Source organism: Poecilia reticulata, chromosome 6, assembly GCF_904066995.2.
Source record: "Poecilia reticulata chromosome 6, P_reticulata-male-v2, whole genome shotgun sequence".
Classification (NCBI taxonomy): domain Eukaryota; kingdom Metazoa; phylum Chordata; class Actinopteri; order Cyprinodontiformes; family Poeciliidae; genus Poecilia; species Poecilia reticulata.
In genome coordinates, this window is record NC_088835.1 from 143,147 (window position 1) to 155,000 (window position 11,854).

Consider the following 11,854-nt stretch of genomic DNA (forward strand, 5'->3'; position numbering starts at 1 on the left):
CAGCAAATTGTGAAGTGCTCGTCTGGCACAGAGGGAAGCTACGGACACAGGGAAGAGATACATAATCATGAAGAGAATACTGAAAAGGACAGGAGTGTTGGTGTAAAGTCAAGGGAGTGCTTGAAGACTGGTTGAACATAATCCAAAACTCAGGGGCTTGAAGTTATAGATGAGCATAAAAAAACTAAGATTCAAAATGAGGATAAAAAAACGGGACGTATAGAAAATAAAATTACAGAGCAAGACCTGAGATTAAACATGAAATGAACGATTCCGCCTAATAGCTGAACTAGACTGAGCAGAGGCAGAGAGAGGCAGTTTAACAATAGAGTCAAAATGATCAGGGGTGAAAGTAGAGATGAGATTAAGTCGGTTGATGACATGAAACGGACTGGTGAAGGTTCAGCTTTATGGTAACACACAACTGATGAGGAGAGCGACAACATGGGATTGCTTGCGGAGATAGCCCCTCAGGGAACAGGTTATGGCCATGGAACAATTTCGTAAAAAGTTGGAAACTCGAGCTGCTGAAATGAAGGTGAAGCTGAACCAACTACATAGGAAATCCCCCCCAAAAAAGGGCCACGCCCAACGAACTGAATTTAAAATGGGAAATGGAAAGGAAATGCCAGGTAAATGTAAATGTAGCGTAAATGAATGTAAATGTAAAGTAGTGATGACGCGCCCCGTTTTGCCATCACTTGCTGCAGAGGATCACGTTGCATTGCTTATCCCATAGACATCAATACGTAGACCCCTCATGGAGCGCTGAGTCGTACTTAACAGCGTCCGCCATCTTCTATGTGGCAGCAGGGCGATCAGAGATCCTTAAGTCCTGTGCTGTGTGTTTCAACCGTTTTTACGAAACAAACTGGATTCTTTAGGATTACCTTCCCCAGGTAAGGATGAAAGATCAGACCCAGATAGCACAGAATGATTGAAACAACATTGAATCAATGTCAGCCAGAAACATTGAATTAACGTTGAACGTGACATTGAAACAACATTGAAAGTGGTCGGTGACTTGTATGTTGAATCAACGTTAGGGTTTCAACCATAACTGACATATAGATTCAACCATCATTTGTATGTCAATTTACATGCATATTTGTGTTGATATAACATAGAATCAGGAATCAACATTGATTCAACCTTCCTCTGAATGTGGTTCTCCACACATATCTCTTTTACATTGAATCAATGTTGATTCAACCATCTGAACGTGGATCTGGACACATTTCTGTTGATTTTACATTGAATCAGTTAAGAGTCCATGTTTATTCAACCTTCATCTGAACGTGGATCTGCATGCATATTTGTGTTTATTCTACATTGAATCAGTCAGGAATCAATGTTGTTTCAATCTTCATCTGAATGAGGATCTGCACACATTTCTGTTGATTCTACATTGAATTAGTTTGGAATCTATGCAGACTCAACCATCATTTGTATGTCAATTTACATGCATATTTCTGTTGATTTTACATTGAATCAGTTAGGAATCAACATCGATTCATCCATCATCTGAATGCAGATCTACATGCAGATTTGGGTTGATTTTATATTGAATGAAAGCTAAGGGTTTATGTACATTTTTAGGTCTGATAGGTCTACATAACATTCCGCTAAAAGTTTCTTCACTGGTGTTAAACACTATATCATTGGCAGATGATGGGTAAACTGTGTACAAAAGTTTAAAAATGACATACGTTTGATATAACATTTTATTTAAGAAAAGAGGGACAGATCTTTAAACATATGTGACTCCTTTTTGACTGTCAGAACAGTCTGTTGTCCACAAAAGAACAGAGTCCATGAGGTTAAGCTTTGTACTGTATGAACCAGGGAAACTGTACTTGTTGTGGTAACCCCAGTTTCACTCTGGTTGGCGTCACTTTGATTCCTTGTGATGTCTTCCTCTCATTCTGGCATGTAATGAAGCCACTTGACAGTTTAGCTGCAGTCCTCAAGAGTCAGCTTTTGGTCAAACTGCAGAGCAACGGCTGAAAAACAAAAATAAAAGTGAGGAAGGTGCCGGTTAGAAAGATGATAAACATTTGAAAAGTTCTGAAAGACATTGAAATATTAAACAGTGTACTGGTTACAGGTCTGAGAACAAATACTAACCATATAGTTCCCCATGTACACTCTGTTACTGTTAAATTTTTATCTTAATCTTTCATTAATATTTATCTTAATGTTTACATATACAACTACATTTACCTATGAAGCAGCAGTCTAGTGTAGGATTTATTATGCTGCACTCATGTTAAAATGAGGGAATCAATATTTAAAATGAAGGCTGTTTATCAGAAAACCTAAAGATAAAACTCAGGGAGGATCAGGGTTTATTTAACACACCAGACAGATAAATAGAGCAAAAGGTGATTTATACTGTAATTGGAAAATATAATTTACACAGAATAAACTTCCATCAAATAGTTGGTTTAATCTTCAGTCAACTACAAATATTTCCAAGTAAGTTTATTAAATTCATTACAAAATGTCCACGTGCTGATAAAGATCCCACACAAGTAATAATAGACCAGTTCAGTTTAACCAGTTACCAATCCAAGAAACAACAGACTGAATCAGTCATTAGCAGGTTTAGTTCAATGTTTCACCTGCCTTACATGTTTTAAGTGTTTGTCTTCTGCCTCACCTGGATTTAATCTGTGGATGATTAACAACCTTCTGCACTTCTTGATGGCTGCAGACGGTCATGCAATCATCTAACTCAGTTGTTCTGGAACAGAGGCACATCTAAGCACGTCCCTAAGCACATCATAATAAAAAGTTAAAAACAAGTGATTACTATCACAACAATTTAAAGCACCACCTGGAGCAGCCAGCCTTACACTTCCTTGTCCACCACATGCTCTCTCAGACCAAACAGGCCCCGCCCTATTTTAAAAACTCAAATCTCACAAAATCTCGCAGGATTTCATACTTAGGCCTGGTGCGGTGGGCAGGATGAATATAATACAAAATGAGACATGACCTCAATTATTAAAAATATCTGTTTTGCCCCAAAATAACCAGGATTACTATGGGCACAAAACAATGCCCTTATTTTTCAATAAACACATTTAATATCAAAGTAATATTGAAAAACTTACCATAAAACTGCTCGGAGGAGAATTCAATTCAGAAACCAGTTGCAAACAAGCCAGCAGCAAAGTGGCTGTTTGGTTGGGACAAAAAGGGGGAGTCGGACTGTACAACTCCTAGTAGAGACTTGTAGATGTTTTTGTGTCAACACATTATGCAGAGTCAGTAATAATATTTACAGACAAGTAAGAAAATGTACATAAAGAAATCACAACCCAATGTTCTCAACATGTAGTGCGTAATTTGAAACATGATTAACCCCCACTGTAATAAAATGTTCTGACCCAGAGCTCAAGGATGGGGGGAGGGAAGAAGGAAAGAGAGGGGTAAAGAGGGGAAGGCTGGGAGGAGCAAGTGGGTGTGGGGAGTTTTGGAAGGGAGTAGGGGGAAATGAGAAGGTGATGAGGGGTGCAACAAACTGCACAGATTGCACACATGGAGGCCTTAGTCCAGGGGTGGGGCAATCCTGGTCCTCGAGGGCCGATGTCCTGCAACTCTTAGATGTCTCACTGGTAGAACACACCTGGATCCAATAGCTGAATCACCTCCTCAGTGCAGTCAGGTTCTCCAGAGTCCTGCTAACGACCTCATTATTTGACTCAGGTGTGTTGAAGTAGAGACACATCTAAAAGTTGCAGGAGACCGGCCCTCGAGGCCTGGAGTTGCCCACCCCAGTCCCTGATGCAGCTGTCACAGGCTTGATTCCCGGCCTTGACAAACTTTGCTGCATGTCTTCCCCCTTTTCTCATTACCCCCTTTCTTGTCAATTAACTATCAAATAAAGGTCACTAGAGCCAAAAAAATATTTAACAAAATAAAATGTGAAAATTTAAAACCCTCACCTAAAATTAAAATTGTTTCACTGGGAGCCCAAGGAGGAGGGCAGGTGAGTGGAAAGGGGGAGGAGATTGAGGGGTAGATGGGCCCAGGAGAGGGGTGGGTGGTGGGGGGAAAGGGGTGTGTGTAGAGGGGTGTGAAAAACAGCTTACATTGATTGAACATTTAGATCACGAGTTCTTCCCCAAACCTTGTCCTCAAGGCAAACTGACCTGCGTGTTTTCATTTCAGCAAAACCCCGTTAAGACATCAATTAAAATCATGTGTGCCGAATTAGGGAAATGCCTAAAACTTGCAGGGCTTGGAGGACCAGTGCTGAAACACACTGGATTCACTTTGACTTTACTTGAAATAATCAAGTTCAATACATTTGTATCCCTCGTCTGACAGAATGACTCAAGGTAACCAGGGACAGATTTCCTGGTAAGCCACCGTGGCTCTGTGAGTAGAGCAGTTGTCTTGTGATCGGAAGGTTGATGGTTCAATTCCAGCTCCCTCCTGCCACATGTCAAAGTGACCCCTGGGCACCCAACCCCAACTGATCTGTGCATTAAGTGAATGTGACTCTAGTGTATAAAGTGCTTTCAGTGGTCAAAATGACTGGAAAAGTGCTATGTAAGTTTACCATTTTTGAAGTAAACTAAATGATTTGAGTAAGACTGACTTAAATCTGTTATCTTAAACATACTTAATAAATTTGTTAAAAATATATTAACAAATTGAGTTGGATGATTATAATATATTGAATTGGTTAAACTTAATAAATTAAGTTGGATAAATTTAATAAATTCAGTTGGATAAACTTAACTGAATTGCTTGTTACCTACAGAAGCAATTCAATTCAGTTGGTTCAACTATTTTCTTTTTAGAGTGTGTTTTATTGTTGATCCACTGTCAGTTGTTGACCTCAACCATACATGCAACCTTTGTGATAATAATTCAACATTGAATTAACATCTTTTGCCAACAAGCCAACCGCGAAGCAGCTGTGTGGTTGGGCCATCCCACTCATGCAAATGGTGGGGGTGGACCGCTCCACTCCTTGTAGTAAGTTGTAGATGTTTTTGTGTCAATATATCCCACTCAAACAGTCAGTGAGAATTGTTATGAACAAGTAAGAAAATGTACAGAAAGGAATCAGCACCGACTATCCTCTACAGTGCTTATATATAGCGTTCTGATGCAAAAATGAGCAATAATGCTAAAGAAAGCTGCAATGTAGTCAATAACTTGGGGGGAGTCAGAAGCATGTTCACTAAGTTGCATAAGCTGAAATGAGCCAGAATGCTATCAGTAGCATGTGGAGCATCACTAGCATGTGGTCTGTCATTACTTACTCCATTCAGTATTTGAAACATTGGTAATAAGCAGGAAAAGCGTTCTGATGCTTAACATTAGCATCAATGCTAAGCTGAGCTAAATTGTAGTCAAAAACCTGTGGAGAGTCAGAAACATGTTGATGAAGCTGTACTTGCACCATTAATATGGTTAAAATTAATGCATAAGGTGAAATTAGCCAAAATGCTAATGTTAGCATGATTGCTATCAGTATCAGTATGTTTTGCATCACTAGCATGTTGTCTGTCATTACTTACTCCATTCACTATACAAAATGTTGCTAATAAGTAAGAAAAGTGTTCTGATGCTCATGGTGTTCTCACTCACGGTCTGAAATTAAAAAAATAAAGACAGTCGGTAATTGTTTATTTCTCAAAAATGTTCAAGCTTCATACTATGTATAATTAATTCACATTAAAAAATTCAAAGAAATACTAATTTTATGTAAGCAAAATATGAATAGTAAGGAAATATTTATTCTTCCCACAATGCATTGTGAGACCTCTCTCTGAGCCCGTTTGTGAGACTACTCACTGCCTCTCTCTGGGACTCGTTGCTATGGTAATTAATTATCTGGACCTGGGCTGGCTCTCTGTCAGACAGTTTGCTGGAGTCATTCTATACTTGAGACACTCAGCGTCGGTCTTAAGGACCCTGACAAAAAACCATAATCACTAGCAACATTTTGAAAACATTTTAATATTATATCTTATATTATCTTCTAATATTATAACTAATTTGAGGGGAAACAATAATAAAAGCTAATATCACTTACCTGAGAGGATTATTGAGGCATTTATTTTGAGATTTTCATTAAGCTTAATTTGAAATGGCCACACTAATCCCATGTGTAATAGTAATTGGGTTAAATCAGTTATATAAAGCTCAAAACACCTCAAAGCTCCTTGGCTGGTATTGAGTAGTTCTCAATACCAGCCAAGTCCTCCTCTCTAGTAACAGACAGTTCCGCCATGTTGTAGTTCTGACATTCTGCTCAACCCCCTGTTAATAACTGAGTGTTCAGACATAGTTAGAACTACAATGATGGCGTGTTTGTAGTCCTCAGGAGCTCCTCTGTAACTCTAAGCAGCTCCTCTGGTGTGTTCCGTTGCTATGGTAATTAATTCCCTGCACCTGTTGGTGGTACAGAGGGTGAGAGAATTCTCTCTTCAAACCAGCTTGTTTCTCACAAAAAAAGCACTTCGAACAACACCTTCCCGTTCAGGAACCGTGCCATGTATTTGAAAACCGTTTGAAGCGTATGAGAGGGCGATTTGTCTTCTCCGATATTCCTGCGTTTCATATCTCTACCTTGCTCACAGTATTAACAGCGATGAGAGAAATATGATGTGTGCTCAGGTCTGACATTTTTCAGAAATATATGGAAAAAGATAGGTCTGAGCGTGAGTTTATCCTGTCGCGCCACATCGGTCGAAAGCACCTGGAGAGAAAACCGTAAACCCTAGGGAACTTTTGAAAACATTTTACCGGAGCAGGCATGCATATCTACCTCCTGACCGACTTTTAGGCAAATCGGGCGATATTTGTGGGCATGAGGGCAAGTTAGAAATTATTTTGGGGTCAGAAATCCACTCTTTCCCACAATCATATCATATTATATGGAGATATGGGTTGATCACGTGAAGTTAGATATCTGCAATATCTAACCATTTTGCAGATGTGGTTAGATTGTGGAATACGTTCGTTAATATGCCAGATCATAGATTAACAAAGCACATTTCCTTTCGGATTTCACAAATAGGTATTCTTGGGCCAGACATATGGAGAAGATATTTGAGACTTTCCGTACATATAGGATTAAGATAAGATGTAATATTGAATAGCTTAAAAGGTTTGTTTGTTATTGCCAGCCCCACCTAAGCCCTCTCAAATCTCACAAACTGACTATTGGCTAGCTCTCCAGTTAATGGGTCGAGAAAGTCTCTAGTTCCTAGGGGTTTTACTCCATGGATAATCTAGAGAACATTCTATTTAAGCTGGTGGCAGGAGGACTCGTCTAGTCTCTAACTGCCTACAATCCAAAAGTTATCACCCTTTTCAATTATTAGAACAATTAACCCAGTAGCTCACACAGTTACTTAGTTCCAATAATCACTTCTGTTAATGGCAGCTCTCTCCCTTGTAATAACGAGTACTTGGGTACACGGATCTTGTCTCTTACAGGTGTGCGGAGCCTTTAGCCACTCCTTGGATTCCAGGGCGTTGTGCTCAATCAATCAATCAATCAATCAATCAATCAATCAATCAATCAATCAATCAATCAATCAATCAATCAATCAATCAATCAATCAATCAATCAATCAATCAATCATCCATCCATTTTCTTCCGCTTATCCGGGGTCGGGTCGCGGGGGCAGCAGCTTCAGAAGGGAGGCCCAGACTTCCCTCTCCCCAGCCACTTCTTCCAGCTCCTCCGGGGGAATCCCAAGGCGTTCCCAGGCCAGCCGAGAGACGTAATCCCTCCAGCGTGTCCTGGGTCTTCCCCGAGGCCTCCTCCCGGTGGGACGTGCCCGGAACACCTCACCAGGGAGGCGTCCAGGAGGCATCCTTACCAGATGCCCAAGCTACCTCAACTGGCTCCTCTCGACGTGGAGGAGCAGCGGCTCTACTCTGAGTCCCTCCTGGATGACCGAGCTTCTCACCCTATCTCTAAGGGAGAGCCCAGCCACCCTGCGGAGGAAGCCCATTTCGGCCGCTTGTACCCGTGATCTCGTTCTTTCGGTCATGACCCAAAGCTCATGACCATAGATGAAGGTGGGAACGTAGATCGACTGGTAAATCGAGAGCTTTGCTTTTTGGCTCAGCTCTCTCTTCACCACGACGGACCGGTACAGCGCCCGCTTCACGGCAGACACTGCCCCAATCCGCCTGTCGATCTCCCGCTCCCTTCTTCCCTCATTCATGAACAAGATCCCCAGATACTTAAACTCCTCCACTTGAGGCAGGACGACCCCCCCTGACCTGGAGAAGGCACTCTACCCTTTTCCGGCTCAAGACCATGGCCTCGGATTTGGAGGCACCTCGGCAACCTCGTCCCCAGAGACTGGAGAGCCCAACCCAGAGTCCCCATGCTCAGCTTCCTCAACAGAAGGCATGTTGGTGGGATTGAGGAGGTCTTCGAAGTATTCCGCCCACCGGCCCACAACGTCCCGAGTTGAGGTCAGCAGCGCACCATCCCCACTTTAAACAGTGTTGGTGCTGTACTGCTTCCCCCTCCTGAGACGCCGGATGGTGGACCAGAATCGCCTCGAAGCCGTACGGAAGTCTGTCTCCATGGCCTCTCCAAACTCCTCCCACGCCCGAGTTTTTGCCTCAGCGACAACCCGAGCCGCATGCCATTTCGCCTGCCGGTACCCATCAGCTGCTTCTGGAGTCCCACAGGCCAAAAAGGCCCGGTAGGACTCCTTCTTCAGCTTGAAAGCATCCCTCACCGAAGGTGTCCACCAACGGGTTCGAGGGTTGCCGCCACGACAGGCACCAACAACCTTGCGGCCGCAGCTCCGATAGGCTGCCTCGGCAATGGAGGTACGGAACATGGTCCACTCAGACTCAATGTCCCCCACCTCCCCCGGAACGTGTTTGAAGTTCTGCCGGAGATGAGAGTTGAAGCTCCGTCTCACAGGGGACTCCGCCAAACGTTCCCAGCAGACCCTCACTACACGTTTGGGCCTGCCAGGTCTGACCGGCTTCCTCCCCCACCACCGGAGCCAACTTGTCACCAGGTAGTGGTCAGTGGACAGCTCCGCACCTCTCTTCACCCGAGTGTCCAAGACATACGGCTGCAAATCCGATGAGACGATGACAAAGTCAATCATCAAACTGCGGCCTAGGGCATCCTGGTGCCAAGTGCACATATGGACGCCCTTATGCCTGAACATGGTGTTCGTGATGGACAATCCGTGACGAGCACAGAAGTCCAACAACAGAATACTGCTTGGGTTCAGATTGGGGGGGCCGTTCCTCCCAACAACGCCTCTCCAGGTCTCACTGTCATTGCCCACGTGAGCGTTGAAGTCTCCCAGTAGAACAAGGGAGTCCCCAGGAGGGGCACTCTCCAGTACCCCCTCTAAGGACTCCAAGAAGGGTCGGTGATCTGAACTGCCGTTTGGCCCGTAAGCACAAACAACAGTCAGAACCCGTCCCCCTCCTCCATAGGCGGAGGAAGGCTACCCTCTCGTTCACCGGGGTGAACCCCAACATACAGGCACCCAAATGGGGGGCAACAAGTATGCCCACTCCAGCCCGCCACCTCTCACCGTGGGCAACTCCAGAGTGGAAGTAGGTCCAGCCCCTCTCAAGGAGACTGGTTCCAGAACCAGAGCCATTTGTCGAGGTGAGGCCGACTATTTCTAGCCGGAACCTCTCAGCCTCGCACACTAGCTCCGGCTCCTTCCCCACCAGAGAGGTGACGTTCCACGTCCCAAGAGCCAGCTTCTGCAGCCGAGGGTCAGACCGCCAGGGTCCCCTCCCTCGGCTGCCGCCCATAGCACAATGCACCCGACCCCTTTGGCCCCTCGGACAGGTGGTGAGCCCATCGGAAGGGGGACCCACGTCTCCTCTTCGGGCTGAGCCCGGCCGGGCTCCGTGGGTAAAAGCCCGGCCACCAGGCACTCGCCATCGTGCCCCACCTCCAGGCCTCGCTCCAGAGTGGGGCCCCGGTGACCCGCGTCCGGGCGAGGGAAAACGAAGTCCAAAGTTTGTATTCATCATAAGGGGTCTTCGGACTCCGCTTTGTCTGGTTCCTCACCTAGGACCTGTCTGCCTTGGGTGACCCTACCAGGGGCATAAAGTCCCAGACAGCATAGCTCCTTGGATCATTGGGACACTCAAACCCCTCCACCACGATAAGGTGGCAGCCCAAGGAGAGGATCAATCAATCAATCAATCAAATGTTATTTGTATGGCACATTTCATCAGCAAGGCATTTCAAAGTGCTTTACATAATTAAAATAAAAACAGCATGTGACATTGAATAAACAGTGTCCTCTGCTGTTGATCCTTCTGCATCATGTTAGCTCTACTCCGACATCAGGAACAGAGAACACTTTGCTTCCCCTTCTTAGAATTTGTATATCTTTTGTTTAGATGTGTGTGTATGTGGATGGTATACGTGACAACTCAACCGTCCACATGGGTGGTCCTTATGTGACCTCTTAGCTTTTGGAAAACACATAACCCACTTTCACTTCTCCTGTCTTCATCCGCTCCTCCTCGAACATCTGTTTACTCTTCTTCTTTTTAATGTTTTTACTCTGCTTCTCAACAGTCAGCATGTCTCACAACAAAGCCTTTTATTTTAACCTAATACTGTTATCTGATTTATATTTCCAATATCAAAAAAATTACATTTGATTACTAAAAACCATTCCACTGAAATAGACACTGCCTGATTACTCAGACCCATAACATGTCAACCAAAATCAGAACACATGAAATACATGTCAGACGAAATCAATTACATGTCACATAAATTAGGATATATGATTAAGACTTTCTATATTTAACTATCTTTACTTCTAATTAACACTACTCTTACAATAAATCATGTTTTTAATCAAGGGAAATCAAAATTACAATATGGCTCCTTCCTCTCAGGCTCTTGTTATCTATTCTGCTTTTCCCTAACCTTTCACCTTCCATCTACATCCAACACAACATCAATGAGCTTTAGTTACACATTTTACACCATCTCAAGTTCAAATGTCAAAAATCAGATTTAAAACCTTTTAGTTTCTCTCTTTGATTCAACATTCATATATAATATTATAACCATAATACCTAAACCCACTCTCGGTTAGTTACTCAGCTACTCAACTAGTTACTCTCATTATAATCTTAATGTGAGTTTTTACAGATGATGTTCTAAAAGAAAGAAACTTTATTCTAATTATTTAATACCAAAACTACAGTTACTTGTTTTACTTGCAAGTATTTCCACCAGGGTAAGTTTAAGTGTAAGTATTCTTATGAAAGACCCAATATTAATATAAGTATTTTACTTTGGGTCTTATCAAATTACTCAAAATGTTTAGATTTTATTCTTTAAACCTTTAATCCTTTGACACAAGGATTAGTCTGAACTATTCTTATACTTTTGCAGGCTGGAAGTTCACTTCCTCTTTCTTCAGGAAACCTGCCCTTCCTGTTTCATGAAACTCTCTGACTATGATTTTTTATGATCAGATAGAAAAAAGAAGAATTAAAGCAAAGTTTGCACGACGCAATAACAACACACACAACCAGGTTCATTTTATTATAGTCTGACTCTACTGTTGGGTCTTGATGTCACCTGTGTAATTAATTTCAGAGATCACTTTATTTATTGTCTCTATTAAACTAAAACCTCCAGCATGGGGAAGTAGAATGATCTCAACTTTTCTCGACAGGTTTTATTTTGAAGTTTAGTGGGCAGTTGATATCTTACATAAACAATAATTACGTACTTATATTTTACTAAAGGATGCCTATATGGTTCTTGAGCCATATGCATCACGGAACCTGTCTATAAAAACGACGGTCCATGTGGGCCCAGTTCAGACCTGGCACT

General features: G+C 42.8%; 2 protein-coding genes and 1 long non-coding RNA gene across 7 annotated transcripts in view; 1 reads left to right on the forward strand and 2 right to left on the reverse strand.

The window, feature by feature from the left end:
• LOC108165986 (uncharacterized) overlaps positions 1–11,854 on the reverse strand; it is a 137,229-nt gene that overhangs the window by 21,067 nt on the left and 104,308 nt on the right. The gene's annotated exons all lie outside the window — the stretch shown is intronic.
• Positions 1–11,854, forward strand: part of slc7a10b (solute carrier family 7 member 10b) — a 68,106-nt gene that overhangs the window by 13,253 nt on the left and 42,999 nt on the right. The gene's annotated exons all lie outside the window — the stretch shown is intronic.
• On the reverse strand, positions 1,164–10,935 carry LOC145551876 (uncharacterized). Its single transcript, XM_081607566.1, has 2 exons — positions 2,663–10,935; positions 1,164–2,003 (listed from the first exon to the last, which is right to left on the reverse strand). Exon 1 carries the CDS (start codon positions 9,183–9,185, stop codon positions 8,490–8,492), a length of 696 nt encoding a protein of 231 aa, XP_081463692.1. The 5' UTR covers positions 9,186–10,935; the 3' UTR covers positions 1,164–2,003; positions 2,663–8,489.

What these genes read in the sequence shown, in the direction of transcription:
- LOC145551876 (XM_081607566.1), bottom strand. Translation starts at nt 9,185, where the DNA reads ATGTTCAGGCATAAGGGCGTCCATATGTGCACTTGGCACCAGGATGCC.